At 39.3% G+C, this 13992-nt stretch overlaps 1 protein-coding gene across 5 annotated transcripts in view; it reads left to right on the top strand.

Moving 5' to 3' along the window:
• The window catches only part of ZNF410 (zinc finger protein 410), a 29205-nt gene extending 19397 nt beyond the window's left edge, over positions 1 to 9808 (top strand). For all 5 annotated transcript variants that reach the window (XM_014570792.3, XM_014570791.4, XM_014570793.3 and 2 more), the window contains 5 exons: positions 737 to 826; positions 5962 to 6087; positions 6761 to 6898; positions 7419 to 7554; positions 9026 to 9808. In XM_014570792.3, the coding sequence (XP_014426278.2) occupies positions 737 to 826; positions 5962 to 6087; positions 6761 to 6898; positions 7419 to 7546 (482 nt within the window). In that variant the 3' untranslated portion in view covers positions 7547 to 7554; positions 9026 to 9808. The remainder of the gene's footprint in view (positions 1 to 736; positions 827 to 5961; positions 6088 to 6760; positions 6899 to 7418; positions 7555 to 9025) is intronic.
• Positions 9809 to 13992: the final 4184 nt, after the last annotated feature.

Below are 13992 nucleotides of genomic sequence, written 5' to 3'. Positions count from 1 at the left end.
GGGTAGCCTACAACCACTTCGAAAATTTTTGAAGTGGCCCCCCCTTCAAAAATAATTAGCAACCCTGATATGATACACATGGATTTTTCTATATTATCTGATAAAAATGTCATCTTATTCTCGTGTGGAGTATTTCAAATTGCCTGGACAGTGTTTGAAACATGGCCTGAAATTTGGCTGTAGGGCTACAATTAAGGGGTAACAATAAGCAGCAGTGTACTGAGTTGTGAGGAGCTCTCTAATGGATGCTGCAGGTATTTATTTGCCCTAATTTTATTTAACCTCCTTGTTAGTGACCTTGAGGAAGGTTAAGAGCAGGTGAATGGAATTTATAAATGATTATAAATTGGAAGATGGAAATAACAATGAGGTTGGAGAAATACAAGGGATCTATAAAGAATAGACCTATGAGAAGGAAATAGCAATGAGATTAAGCCTAGGAGTATGAAAACTAATGCATGTTGGGATTAAGAAGTGCAAACACATATATTCCATAAAAGGCAGAAAACTAGAAAGCAGTAATGGCTAGAAGAGATGTAAGGGATGACAGCAATCAGCAAATTCAGATATGTATTTGAAATATGCTGTGGCAACAAATGAAATCCATGTGATTTTTAAGCTGCATACAGATGAGCATGATGTCTCAGAGCAGCCAAGGTTATCCATTTCTATCTAGTTCTTATGGAACTGAAATACAGGCCATAATGCCTACAAACTTGTGTTTCATCCAATACAGGGGAAAAGCCCTTTCTGTGTGAGGCACAAGGATGTGGTCGTTCCTTTGCTGAATACTCCAGCCTTCGGAAACATCTGGTTGTCCACTCAGGTAGGGTAGATGAGGCCTTATATGCTAAACATCAGTGTTGCATTATTTTGGTCTAGTTTTCAGTAGAAATTCTCCTATTTTCTGTAGAACTGTTCTTTGTGTTACTGGCCAGCCATAGGGCTTTACTGCATTTGCTCTACCTCTTCCCCCCAAGCTCTTCCTGTCCCTGCTTCTCTCCCTCCCTCCATTAGTTTAAACACCACAAATCAGCTATTTGCAGCACTCCAGAAACTCTGGGAAGGTGGGAGAAGGAGCTGCTGAGTCCAGGGCACCTGTCTTTTCCCCCTGATGTCAGACCATGGATGTTGCCTATAGGCTGATTACTTCTTGCCCTTTAAGTGAACATGGAGAACAGTTGACCACAGTATTCTTTATAACAGTCCAGAACATATTTGAAGGCTATTGTCAAGTCTTCTGTTCTCTAATCTAAATCTATCGTTTTTTATTAACATCTCATAGGTTGCATTTTTGAAACTTTTATTGTCTTTGTTTTCTTCTGGACGCTCCCATTTGTTTACATCTTTCTTAGAGAGTGATGTCTAAAACTAGACTTAGTACTCCAGCTGAGGCCTTGCCAGTGGTATAGTAACCTTCCATGTCTCTCATATAACACTCCTGTAAATATATACCCCTGAATATTAGCCTATTTTGCAGCTGCATCATATAGTTGGCTTTTATTCAATTTGTAATCCACAATAATCCCCGGATACTTTTCTTCATTGTCACCACCTAGCCAATTATTCCCCCTTTTGTAGTTGTGCATTTGATATTTTTCCCTTCCAGGATTTTGTCTTTATTGAGTGCTGTTTTTTTATTTTAGACATAAATACATAAAAATGGCCTACTGGGTCAGCTCAACGATTCATCTAACTCTGTATCCCGTCTTTTGACAGTGACCAGTGTCTCTGGCAAACTGAAGATTTAGACAATGTTTTGAATTTTAATCCTGTCCTCCAAAGTATTTGTAAGCTCTTCCAGTTTGATGTCATCTGAAGATGTTATGATCATACTCTGCACTCCATTGTCTAAGTCATTAATGAAAATATTGAATTGAATACTGAAAAGGGAGGTTTTGCTTTTGCGCAAAATCTTGCCCGCTGTCTAAACTGGCCATGAGAATTTGCGCAAGAACACTGACTATCTAATTTAAGATTGTCAGTGTTCTTGCACAAGAACTCTGATGCACCTGCTAGGGAAAAAGCCCTCTTGCACAAGTCTTCTTGCGCAAGAGGGCCATTGTAGACAGGAACAGGAATTTTTTGCGTAAGAAAGTTCCGATGGCGAAATTGGCTGCCAGAGCTTTCTTGCACAAAACCGCGTCTATACTGGGCACAGATGCTTTTACGCAAAAGCAAATCTTTTGTGCAAAGGCACTTGCCAATATAGATGCTCTTTTGCGGAAATACTCTTAACAGAAACATTTTTCCGTTAAAAGTATTTCTGCAAAATCATGCCAGTCTAGACGCAGCCCCCGTGTATAAAATTGACTAGTTTTGCATTCTCTCTATGTGCTGGGCCAGTAACATTGTCAAAGAAGAAAATTAGATTGGTTTGGCATGATTTGTTCCTGATAAACCCACGTTGACTGCTACTTATAACCCTATTATTCTCTAGGTGTTTGAAAAATAATTAGTTAATATTTTGTTCCAGTGTCTTTCCAGGTATTGAAGTTAGGATGTGACTCTTCTTTTATTTGGGTCCCCTTTTTAAAGACAGGTTTTATGTTTGCCCTTCTCCAGTCCTCTGGAACCTCACCTGTCCTCCATCAGTTAATCACTAATCATTCTTAGATTTCTTCAGGTAGTTCCTTAAGGGTACTCTAGAGTAAATTTAATCTGACTTTTATGACTTGAATACATCTAATTTATATAAATATTCTTTAATCTATTCTTTCCTTATTCTTATACTTTGTTCTTTCCACCTTGTTGTTAATATTGTATTGAGCATCTGGTCATGATTAGCCTTTTTTGATAAGACTAAAGCAAAATAGGCATTAAACACCTTAGCCTTCTTGGCATCATCTGTTGTTTGCTTGCTTTCCCCACTAAATAGTCACCCTATTTTTCCTTCATGTTTTTCTCTCTTCATCCTCACGTATTCACAAAACCTTTTTAATTGACTTTTATGTCTCTTACTAAGTGTAACACAGTCTGAGCTAGTATTTCTGACTTTGTTCCTTCATGCTTGAGATATACTGATACTCACTGTGACACTGAGGGTACGTCTAGACTACAGGCTTTGTCGACAGATACTGTCGACAAAACTTCTGCCAACAAAGAGCGTCTAGACTGCATCCAGTTCTGTCGACAAAGCAAGCTGCTTTGTCGACATGAGAGTGTAGATACAAAGGACAGTGTAGATGCAATAACACCTTCTGTCAACAGAACTCTGTCAACAAAAGGTGTTGTTACTCGTAGAATGAGGTCTCCCGCGGTTGACAAAACTGCCGAGTTCTGTCGACGTTATGTCAACAGAACTCGGCAGTAGTGTAGACACAAGTCTACTTTTGTCGACAAAACCCTGTAGTCTAGACACACCCTGACAGCCCAGCAGGTCAGAGCCTCAGACCAATTCACTTCTGTGTAAATACCAAATAAATGTTAAATGTTCTAATATGCGTAGACCAATTTACTTAGGTGTTAATGGGTATTGTTTTAACCTATCTATATTCTATTGCATTATATTATGTGTATTCTTGTACTTAAATTTAGATCAAAAGGTATGTTAGTATTAAAATGAGAATTTACTTGCAGTGTAAACTTGATGAAAACTAATGGATTGTTGCATATTATTACATTACAATTTACATAGTGTATATCCAGGTAATTACATTTAACCCATCAAATATAATTGGAGCCTTGGAATTGAAAATGAAGAAAGCTGCTAACTTTAAAGCATGGGTTGTTGTGTTCAGCATTAGAAAGATCCTATATTCATTTTTTGAGGAGTACAGGATCTTTAGAAACAGGGCATTTCTGTCAAAAATGCCCCATCTAAACTGCCGGTGTGTGTGGGTTCCCCCACCCCCATCCTTTCCCCCCGAAAAAGCCCTGTTTTTGGGGAAAAAAGCGGCGGCCGCCATTATGCAAATAAAACATGGGAAATTCAAATCCTGGCTTCATTTGCACTTTTGATATGTCTAATTTACATCCCTTTATCGAAAAAGGGATGTAATATAGACATACCCTGAGAGTGGCACACTCAGTTGAGAGCCATTCCAGACAGCATGATATTTGGATTCATTTTTCAGGTCACTAATAAGCTCCTGATGCATCCATGTTTCCATATTATTATTATTATTTATTATTTACCTCAGGCTAATCTGCTGCTGTGCCTTGAATATAGTCTGAGAAAATGCCACCACTCCTGAACTTGTTTTTCTCTTAGATTTTCTTCCTATGTGACTTAACCTACCACTTCTCTGAGTTTGTTAAATGTTCCTTTTTGCGGTTCATTTTCCTTATTCAGTTACTGTTACTCCTTTATTTCCATAGAATCATTACCCCTATCATTTTGTGATCACTTCCTCCAAATTGTCTTCAGATTTTCAACTAATTCCTTCCTGTTAGTCAGAATCCAATCTAAAATGATTGACCTCTTGTTATTCCTCCCTCTTTAGAAACAAAGTTGTTTCCAACATATTTCAATAACTTACTAGACATTTTGTGTGTTGCTGTATTGTTTTTCCAACCAATATCTGTTCAGGGTAACGTCCCCCGTTATTACCAGGGCTTATAATTAGGATACTTCTGTTATTTATCCTAGAAATGCCTGTCATCTCTCTTTCCTTGTGTGGTGGTCTGTCGTAGATGCCTGTCATATTGTCCCCATTTTTTTTATTTCTGCATTTTATCTTTATCAAGTGATTTCAGCCAGTCTGCCTCTCGCCACCTTCTGAACCTGAGAACAAGGGTATAGTGCAATAGTGTATATTGCAAGTGTATAGTCTTGATGATATATAGTGCAATACTGCCTCCATTTTTTTTCTCTGCCTGACCTACAACAATCTATGCCTCTCTACCAATTTTTCCGTCACAATACTTATCCCACACCAAGTCTCTGTGATGACAATTACACTATGACTACACAAACTAGATTATGGTTTTCTCCTGTATCTCCTTTCTGACTTATTCCATTTCTAAATTGAAAGATACAAAGATTTCACTGATTTATATACAATATTTGTTATTGAGCCAGTTACTACATAGTTAAAATTGTAATTTTTTACTGTAAAACAGATTATAATCCTTTCCCCCACACTAATCATCATCACTCCATCTGAATGTTCTCTCATGTGGTGATCATCCAGAGAAAATTTGGAAGCGTGTGTTCATGTGTGTTGGTTTTTAATCTGATGTTAATTGGGCAAAGTGTGAGATAGGAGGTTGAAACAGCAGAGAGATTTTCACTTTTGTAGGAATTTCTCCATTCTGTTTTGAACATCAGCCATGGTTAGCAAACTCCAAATGTGGTTGGTTTTGGTGTCCTCAGTGGAGCTGTGTGTGTCTCTCTTAATAGGGAGGGGTTGGGTTGTTTTTTAGTTTGAATAATTTCTTTTGGACTAAGCTTAACTTTACCCCTTTTCCTTGAACAACATCTCCTTGAACAGATGATCTTGCATCTGTGGGCCATGAACACCATTGTCCTTGTGAAATCTCTACATGCTGGCCTTTAAATAGTGAACCTAATAACTACTAACTAGAGGCTGGACATCTTGGCCGGCCTCGTTCTCGTGGTATGGGCCAGAAATGGCAACATCTCTCAGATTTCACAAGACTCTGCCCCAATCCACTACTCCACTTTTGGTCAGAGTATATTCTAGATACAAACTAGAGATCAAATATTTCCACATCTGATCTGAGCACATAGCCAGACACTAAATAACTTGCATATCCTCATAAAACAGGGCCGAGAACCTCTGATAAACCTTACCAATACTTGGTTCTTTCTGTACTTTGCAACATTGATCTCTGAAGTGTTTCCCTTCTGATAGAATAACTTCTTTCTAGAAAATAGGAATTGATTTTACCTGAGTTTCAGGGCCAGTGATGTTATCCTTTTGATTCCATGCTCCCATTTATTGATTGAATCTTTACTCCCAAATGCAAAACTACCAACTTAGTCTGTTTTTTCAGGAGTGAAACCCCATCAGTGCCATATCTGTGGGAAGACATTTTCTCAGAGTGGAAGTCGGAATGTGCATATGAGAAAGCACCACTCCAGAATTGGAGCAGCTGGAAGCAGAGAGCGAGAGCAACCTGGTAAGGAATGTTTAGGAGACAAAGGCATCTTCCCTGCGAAGAGGTTGTGAGAGGGTATGAGCAAGTGGGTATGTAGGGGAGGAGGAAGTGGTGAGTGTTCTTACAGTAAGTGGTAGGAGAGGCTAGGCCACTGGGGACAGTTAGTTTGTCCCTTCCTAAGGAGGATAGGCTAGGATGGAGAGGGGAATTCTTTACTCGGATGGGAGGAAGCCCTTGTTGGGAAAAGGTGGCAAAGTGGAAGGAGCAGATGACAGAGGTTGAGGCTAAAGCATAGGAGGGCATCTCTGTGTGACTGCTAAGGGGTATGAGGGTCCTTGCTTTGAAAAAAAAATTGAGACTAGTCTCAGTGAAGCTCATGCTCTTCAAATATACCTCTCCTCTGTTTCAGGTGGCTGAACCTATTATTTCTTTTTAAGTAATTCACCTAACATAGCCAGCTCAGCCTCTTTGTATTGCAGGTGTTCTAAGGACTTAACATTTAAACTTCTTGGAGTCCCCACCTGTTGGTGTGCTGGAAGCACAGATCCATGAGTGGGAATTCATAGAAATGGGTATCTTTGGAAAATAGACATTTTCACCACGTCTGTGTGAGAGAGAGAAGTCCCTTCCTCAGAAGGTGGTGGGCAGCAAGGGCAGAGACTAGATAGTTTATAGCTAATTGTTTTTATAACAGAGTTGCTGATGGGCAGCAGTTTGCTGGAGGAAGCAGCTGTGCACAGTAAGAATCTGATCTCCATGAACTCTCAGCCTCGCCTTAGTGTGGAGTCTCTGCACCTGCCGGATACTGAGTCTATTATTGGAGTAGAGGAGGGTGAGACCAGCTGCTCTTTTTTCTGCCCCTAATATGTGACTTGAAGTAGGGTGATTCCTTGAGTCTCACTACAGTGCAGAGGGATGATTGAGTGTTGCTTTTACTGTTTTCATCGGGGAATGAATAGCTGGAGAATGAATTATAAAGTCGGAGATGGAAAAGATGAAATCTTTAGCCTATATCCTGGGTAGGCATTGCAATACCATTCCTGCAGCTCATTCTAAAATCTAAGATACTGTAAATGTTTCAAGTAACACGCCTTCCATCGTTTGTTTGGTGTCTCAAGTTCTTTCAGTGATTCTGGTATTTTCTAGATGTTCAGACTTTTTTCTGAGCTAAAATATTCCCCATCTGCATTAACTCTGGTAAAAGTGTGCACAGCATGTAGACAGTGGCTCTTACGTGAAGAGCTCAGAGTGCTTTGATTCACTTAAATTAATAATCCCCTATTGAATGTTTCTTTGCAAAGTGTATTCTAAATATATGATGCTACTGTATGTAAATGTGTTGTGGTTCACAGAGGTTCTTGCTGAAGCAACACCAGGCGCCCTCCAATCAGCATCTGATGTGGTTTTGCCACAGTCTCATCACTTGGTCACCATGTCTGCAGGTAGACACTCCTATGGGGTGTCTGCATTACTACAGTAAATCTACAGGTCAGTTGAGTAGGCCTTTAATCCTTCTTTAAACTTAAAAAAAAAAAAAAAAAGTTGCCGCTAAATTTCAGAATAAGAATGAAAATTCTGCTGTTTCTAAGATATTTGTAGATGAAAAGAAATACACCTTCCTGGCCTTAGAACACAACTTGATTTTTGTGAGATGGTTTTTAAGTTATTTATTTTGTTGTTTTTACTATCCCAGTATAACTTGAATTTATGGTTACACTTCCAAGATGTAGGTTCACATATTGTCAACATCAAATGTTTTAACATTTATGAAATGCATAGACACGATGTAATACATGCAAGTCAGCCCTTTTATTTTAGCAATACAATCTTCTCCCGCCCAGTCTGCCTTCCCCTTGTAAAGAGTAGTTTAAATTAAAAGGAGAATTTTTATGTGCAGATTTTATGTGCATCAACTGTTCTTCTTAGAACCAAATCAAATTTATTTGGTAGTACTCAGTTCTTAAAAGTCCAACCCTGTTTGTCTTTAGGACAAGACAAAACATACACAAAGCGGGAGAGAATAAAAATAGCACAAAAGATACACATCTAACATCATTTCTTAGAAGATCATATGCATAGTACAGAACCCAACTGGAAATTCGAAAGGGCCTTGGCAAAATTATACCAAGATCAGGAGTTGCATTTATCTTACTAACCAGATATTGTCAAAATACTGCAATGTTAAATCCATTCCGGTTAGTTAACCTGAACTATTACTATATAGAAGGCAAAAGGAGAAAGATATAAAAAAAAATGGGAACAAAATTACATGCCAGATGGAGATTGCTTAGGACATAGCCATGGGGATATTAATATTGTCTGGGTGGAATATCTTTCAGAGTCAGGAAAATGGGCCGGTGTTAAGTGTTCCCCAGAAATGCCTAAAAAGAGTAGCAATATTATCCAATCACAATAAGCTTTGGTATTTCACATAGAGACACTTCCATCCCATTTAATAACTTTTTTTGATGGGAAGTTGTTACAGCAACTCCGAAAACTGACCAAAAGAGAGAGATGGGGAAAAAAACATCAGCAGTTTCATTAAGTTCAAACAAGTGCATTTAGGCTTTCTTTCAGTTGCAATTTTACTTAATAGGTTTATTGGTTAAGTCGGATTCTCCTACCACTCTCCCTCCTTCTTTTCATTCAAGACACTAAAATTTTAATCCAGAGTTAGTTTCAACACGTTTCCAGATGACTGCCACCACAAAAATGAGTTTTCTGAGAATGCGGAGGCTGGTGCTAGTGACCTAGTCTGGGAGCAGGGATGCTTGCTGGGGTTGCATGTTGTGGCAAGCTTTTTAGAACAGGTTGTGTGTTTGTGGGTAGCAGCAGGACAGTTGTGGGTAATTTTGGAAGCGCGTTGTAAACAAGTTCTATGTGCCGTATACAGAGGATGTGATATTATTCTGTATAACATTTATCTGCAATCTGAACTGAGTATATGTTGACTTTACAGTTACAAAAGGAAGAAGAAACCAATTGTATAGTAAGAGAAGACACGGAATGTAAAGTTAAAGAACAGACTTCTGCATGCTGATCTCTTAAAGGAGAGATGCAGGACCTGAATCCAGAATACATGATGTGCAGGCAGCTTACTTTTTATGACTTCCTGCAACAAAAAGGAAACTGTAATCCAGAATGGGATATGAGATGTAGAACATGAGTTCCTGATGACTGAAGCAGATTCTTGAAGCTAAATTCAGGAGCTACTAATCATGTTGGACTGGCAAGTGGGACTTTCTAATCTTGCCAACCGGGAGGGATGCAGCACTTGCATCACTGCAACCTCAAACCACTTTCACCTGAAGCTTGTTCGCAGGCTCCAACATTTACAAGGCATTATTATTGCTAAAGCAACTAATAGGGGCTTTTCTTAGAGGAGAATATTTAGGGTGTAGTGGATCCTAAACCAGAGCATTGCAGTCCTATTGTTTTGAAGGTTAATTTCTAGGGTGACCCTAACTAGAATATGAGGTGCTTCCTCGAGGAGCAGGAGCTTCTCCACCACTCTTGCTTGCTTCATGAAAATATGTTCCCTAGAGTTCCACCTTGCCCCACAGTCTGAAGCCAGACACAAGTTAGAGGATTACCTCAGAACCAGCTCTGCTTTGCTCCATATTTCTTCATTTCTAAAATGCTTATTAGTGTTTAGGTTGTTTTTTTTTATTTAAAAATCAGAGGTAGAAGATTTTCAGTGTTTATTGTAAATAAACAGCCTGTTTAGCTCTTTGGCTTCTGATTTGGTTTGACAAAGTGTTTTTATTTAAGTTCTGTAAATGTAATAATTTGTATATCTTTCTCCTAAAGTGTGAACACATGCCAACCATGCTAGATAGCACCCGAGTGGAGCACCAAGGTAGTAGAGCTCTGATCATGTTCTATCAATCCAGCTAATTGTGGATCTTTTTATAATAGTTTGTTATGAAACAATTTAAATGATCACTCCTGAATTAGCATCCCATTGAGATAAAGGGAAAAATTTGCATCTTTATTGTCCTTACCACACCCCACAGGTATACATTTACTTGAGCATAAATGGGTTTTATGCAGAAAATGATTTGGGGTGGGAGAGGAATTTTGTTTGCCTATCCCACCCAACCTAGTGGTGAGGCACAAAGTGACTACACAGTCCCTCTACTACTACTACTACTATTATAGTAACAAGATAGGTCTCCAGTGGGACAGTGTTTGGCCTATGTAGTGCCCCTGGCCATGAGACTGCTCGCATCTTGAAGCCTCCCTGCAAAGAGTTCCCTTGCATAATGGAACAACAGTGGCTTTTTTTCCAGTTAGGGACTTCTTCTATAGTGAAGGGATCTTATATGGTTCTCAGAGATACTGGTAAAACTTTAATTAATGACTTGCCTAATGAAGTGGAAAATATACTTCCAAAAACATGCAGATGACTCCGAAGTTGGAGTGCAAACACTTTGGAGGACAATTGAAGAAAAACCATGACAAATAGAGAATTGGTCTGAAATCACAGGAAAATTTAATCAAGTGAAGAGTATAACACTTAAGGGTGCATTTAATTTTTTTTCTTCTTACAAATCAGGGAATGACTAGGTGGGTGATAGTACTGCTGAGAAGGATCGGGTGTAAAATGGATCATAAAGTGAATAATCTTGCATTAACTGCAGTGTCATATGTAAGAAGTGGGATGTAACTGTCCTGTTCTACTTGACAGTTCTGGGGGGCATGCTTAAAGAAAGATGTGGACAAATCGGAGAGTCCCAAGGAGAGCAATACAAATGATAAAAGGTTTAGAATACTTGACCTACGAGGAAGAGTTAAAAAGGAGTGTATTTAGTTTTGAGGGGGTGGGGGAAGATTTGAGTCTAGTATTAAAATAGGCGGGGGGACCTGACAGTAGTATTTAAAATGTTAAGGGCTGTTATAAAGAGAATGGTGAGCAATTTTTCTCCAGATTCTAGGAAAGGACAAGTAATCTGCTGCAAGGGAGAGTTAGGCTAGATGGTGGGAAAAACTTTCTAATTATAAGGATAGTTAAGCACTGGCATAGGCCTCAAAAAGTAGGTGGTGAATCCCTACCATTGGAGGTTTTTAAGAACATGTTAGAAAACATGTCAGGAATGGGCTAAGTCAGCAGTTCTCAAACTTTTTGGGCTCTGGAGCTCTTTATAGATGTAAAAATTTATGCAGAGGCCCAGTGGTCCACTGATTGTATGTGTTGTACCTATCGATGTTTCCAGTTTGTCAACCTCGCACAGCCCCTGGAGATATCTCGCGGAGCCCTGGGGCTCCACGGAGCACAGTTCGAGAAACACTGGGCTAAGTATACTTGGTCCTGTCTCAGCATAGGGAATTGGATTAAAGAAAGTTCTCAAATTTCTTCCAGCCTTACATTTCTACAGACCTTGCTGTAATTAAATATATAAGCAGGACATGACTTTAGGGAGATTTAAGGCTAGTTTGAAGGGGTTTTGACAAACTGATTTTGAGCTAGGAGAGAACAACATTGGGCAGAAGTCCAAACTTCAGATTAGGATAGCTTTTTAATTACATGAAGCTCAAAATGTGTAGGATGAATTTCCTCAAACTTTTCACGGACATCCTTCACAGTAAATTGTGCAACTTTTAGGCCAAGCGCATGATCTGAGCCGAAGTTACAAGGGACTAAAATAGAGCTTTATGACAGTCTGGATAAAAATCTTTGATTTAAAAAAAAAAAGGCACTTTAAAAAAATCATACTAAATTTCTGTAATTTAAAAAAGTTAGTTATATCCCCTCACAAACATGCTAAGACTATACTTTTACAATTTCATAAAAATGAATGAATACTAGTCTGTGCAGTCTAACTACCAGCTCTTGCTTCTTGAAAGTTCTGAGGTTTCAGTTTCTGTATCTCAGCAGACTAAAGTCACATGTGCAAAGAAAGTTGACTGGCTAGGATGGTTTTTGTTTTGTGCTTATGTGGTAGCCAAAGCTGGGCCAAACGCAGCAGAAGAGTTAGACAGAGACAATATATAGGAAAGAAACAGTGGAGTGGACTGGACTGGAAAGAAAAGGGAAGACATTATTAAGCACACACACAGCTTCCAATATTCCACTACACTTTTGCCACCAAATAACTGTCCTGGCTTCTAGGCAGAACAGAGACCCTATTTGGGAATATTTGGAAGAAATTCATTCCCTGGGTAAAAATGGAAAATGTATCAAGTGTAAGCAGGGCAAAAGGAGATACAGGGCCTAGTTGCAAGAATGAAACATAAGGAAAGCTGCTTATTGGGAGAAAACGATGTGGATGAAGATGTGGCTATGTCTGATGGACAAATGGATCAACTGGTTAGTAACTTAAATAATTCACTTTGCAATGCATCATTCTTTATGACTCTCTATGCCTGGGGGGAAAGAGGCAGTCCCAGACTGAGGGGGAAGAAGGGAGAGAGACCCCCAGCCAGCCCGCCGACTCCTTTCACCTGCCTGATGATTCTGTCCCTTTTCTGTATGGTTTTATAAAAAGCAATCGTAATACAAGGGCATCCCATTTTCCTGGCATAACCAAACCCTGACTTTGCTTTAAGTTATGATAAGAGGAAGCTGTATACCAAGTTTGGTGTTCCATTTAGGAGGAGCTCTTGAACAGACAGACACACAAACTCTCTAATATACTTCCTACATTAATAATCAAATTATCTAAAAAAAAAAAAACAACAAAGTATACCCTCCCAGATGTAAAATGCTGTACTGTGTTGTAAATTAACATGTTAAACTGGGTGGGGTTGCAACTTCTTTGGAGGATAGGGACATAATTCAAAATGACCTTAGCAAGTTAGAGAAATGGTCAGAGGTAAACAGGATGAAGTTTAATAAAGAGAAATGCAAAGTGCTCCACTTAGGAAGGAACAATCAGTTCCATACATACAAGATGGGAAGCGACTGTCTAGGAAGGAGCATGGCGGAAAGGGATCTAGGGGTCATAGTGGACCACAAGTTGAATATGAGTCAACAGTGTGATGCTGTTGCAAAAAAAGCAAATATGATTTTAGGTTGTATCAACAGGTGTGTTGTAAGCAAAACTCGTGAAGTCATTCTGCCGCTCTACTCTGCACTAGTTAGGCCTCAGCTGGAGTACTGTGTCCAGTTCTGGGCGCCACATTTCAAGAAAGATGTGGAGAAATTGGAAAGGGTACAGAGAAGAGCGACAAGAATGATTAAAGGTTTAGAGAACATGACCTATGAAGCCAGGCTTCATGAACTGGGCTTGTTTAGTTTGGAAAAAAGAAGATTAAGGGGGGACATGATAGCGGTTTTCAAATATCTAAAAGGGTGTCACAAGGAGGAAGGAGAAAATTTGTTCCTCTTGGTTTCTGAGGACAGGACAAGGAGTAATGGGCTTAAAGTGCAGCAGAGGAGGTTTAGATTGGACATTAGGAAAAAATTCCTAACTGTCAGGGTGGTCAAATATTGGAATAAATTGCCAAGGGAGGTGGTGGAATCTCCCTCTCTGGAGATATTTAAGAACAGGTTAGATAGACATCTGTCAGGGATGGTGTAGACGGAGCGTGGTCCTGCCTTGAGGGCGGGGGGCTGGACTCGATGACCTCTCGAGGTCCCTTCCAGTCCTATTATTCTATGATTCTATGTTTTAGTGATCAGATTTGCACCGTTGTTTAAGAAATATGTGAAGAAGTATCTGTGGGAAACTTGATTTATATCAATCTTCCCTGCTTTATAATGGAAAATGGTTGCAACTTTTATGGCAAGGCTGTGTCTCCATAACATCAGGAAAGGTGCAGAGCTGCTGTAGTACTGGTACAGAGGTAAGATGCCAAAAAAGAGGTTTTTCAAGTTGTCTTAGGAGAATTCAAATCCATAAATGTCTTATTCTGTACTAATGTCTTATTTAAAACTCACTTCAACATACACATTCAGGAGAAAGCAACATCAAAAACACAGGA

The sequence above is a fragment of the Pelodiscus sinensis genome, chromosome 5, assembly GCF_052426305.1.
Source record: "Pelodiscus sinensis isolate ZL-2025 chromosome 5, ASM5242630v1, whole genome shotgun sequence".
In the NCBI taxonomy this organism is placed as follows: Eukaryota; Metazoa; Chordata; order Testudines; family Trionychidae; genus Pelodiscus; species Pelodiscus sinensis.
Note: the sequence above shows the minus strand (reverse complement) of the source record. Positions and strands in the feature narration are given on the sequence as shown.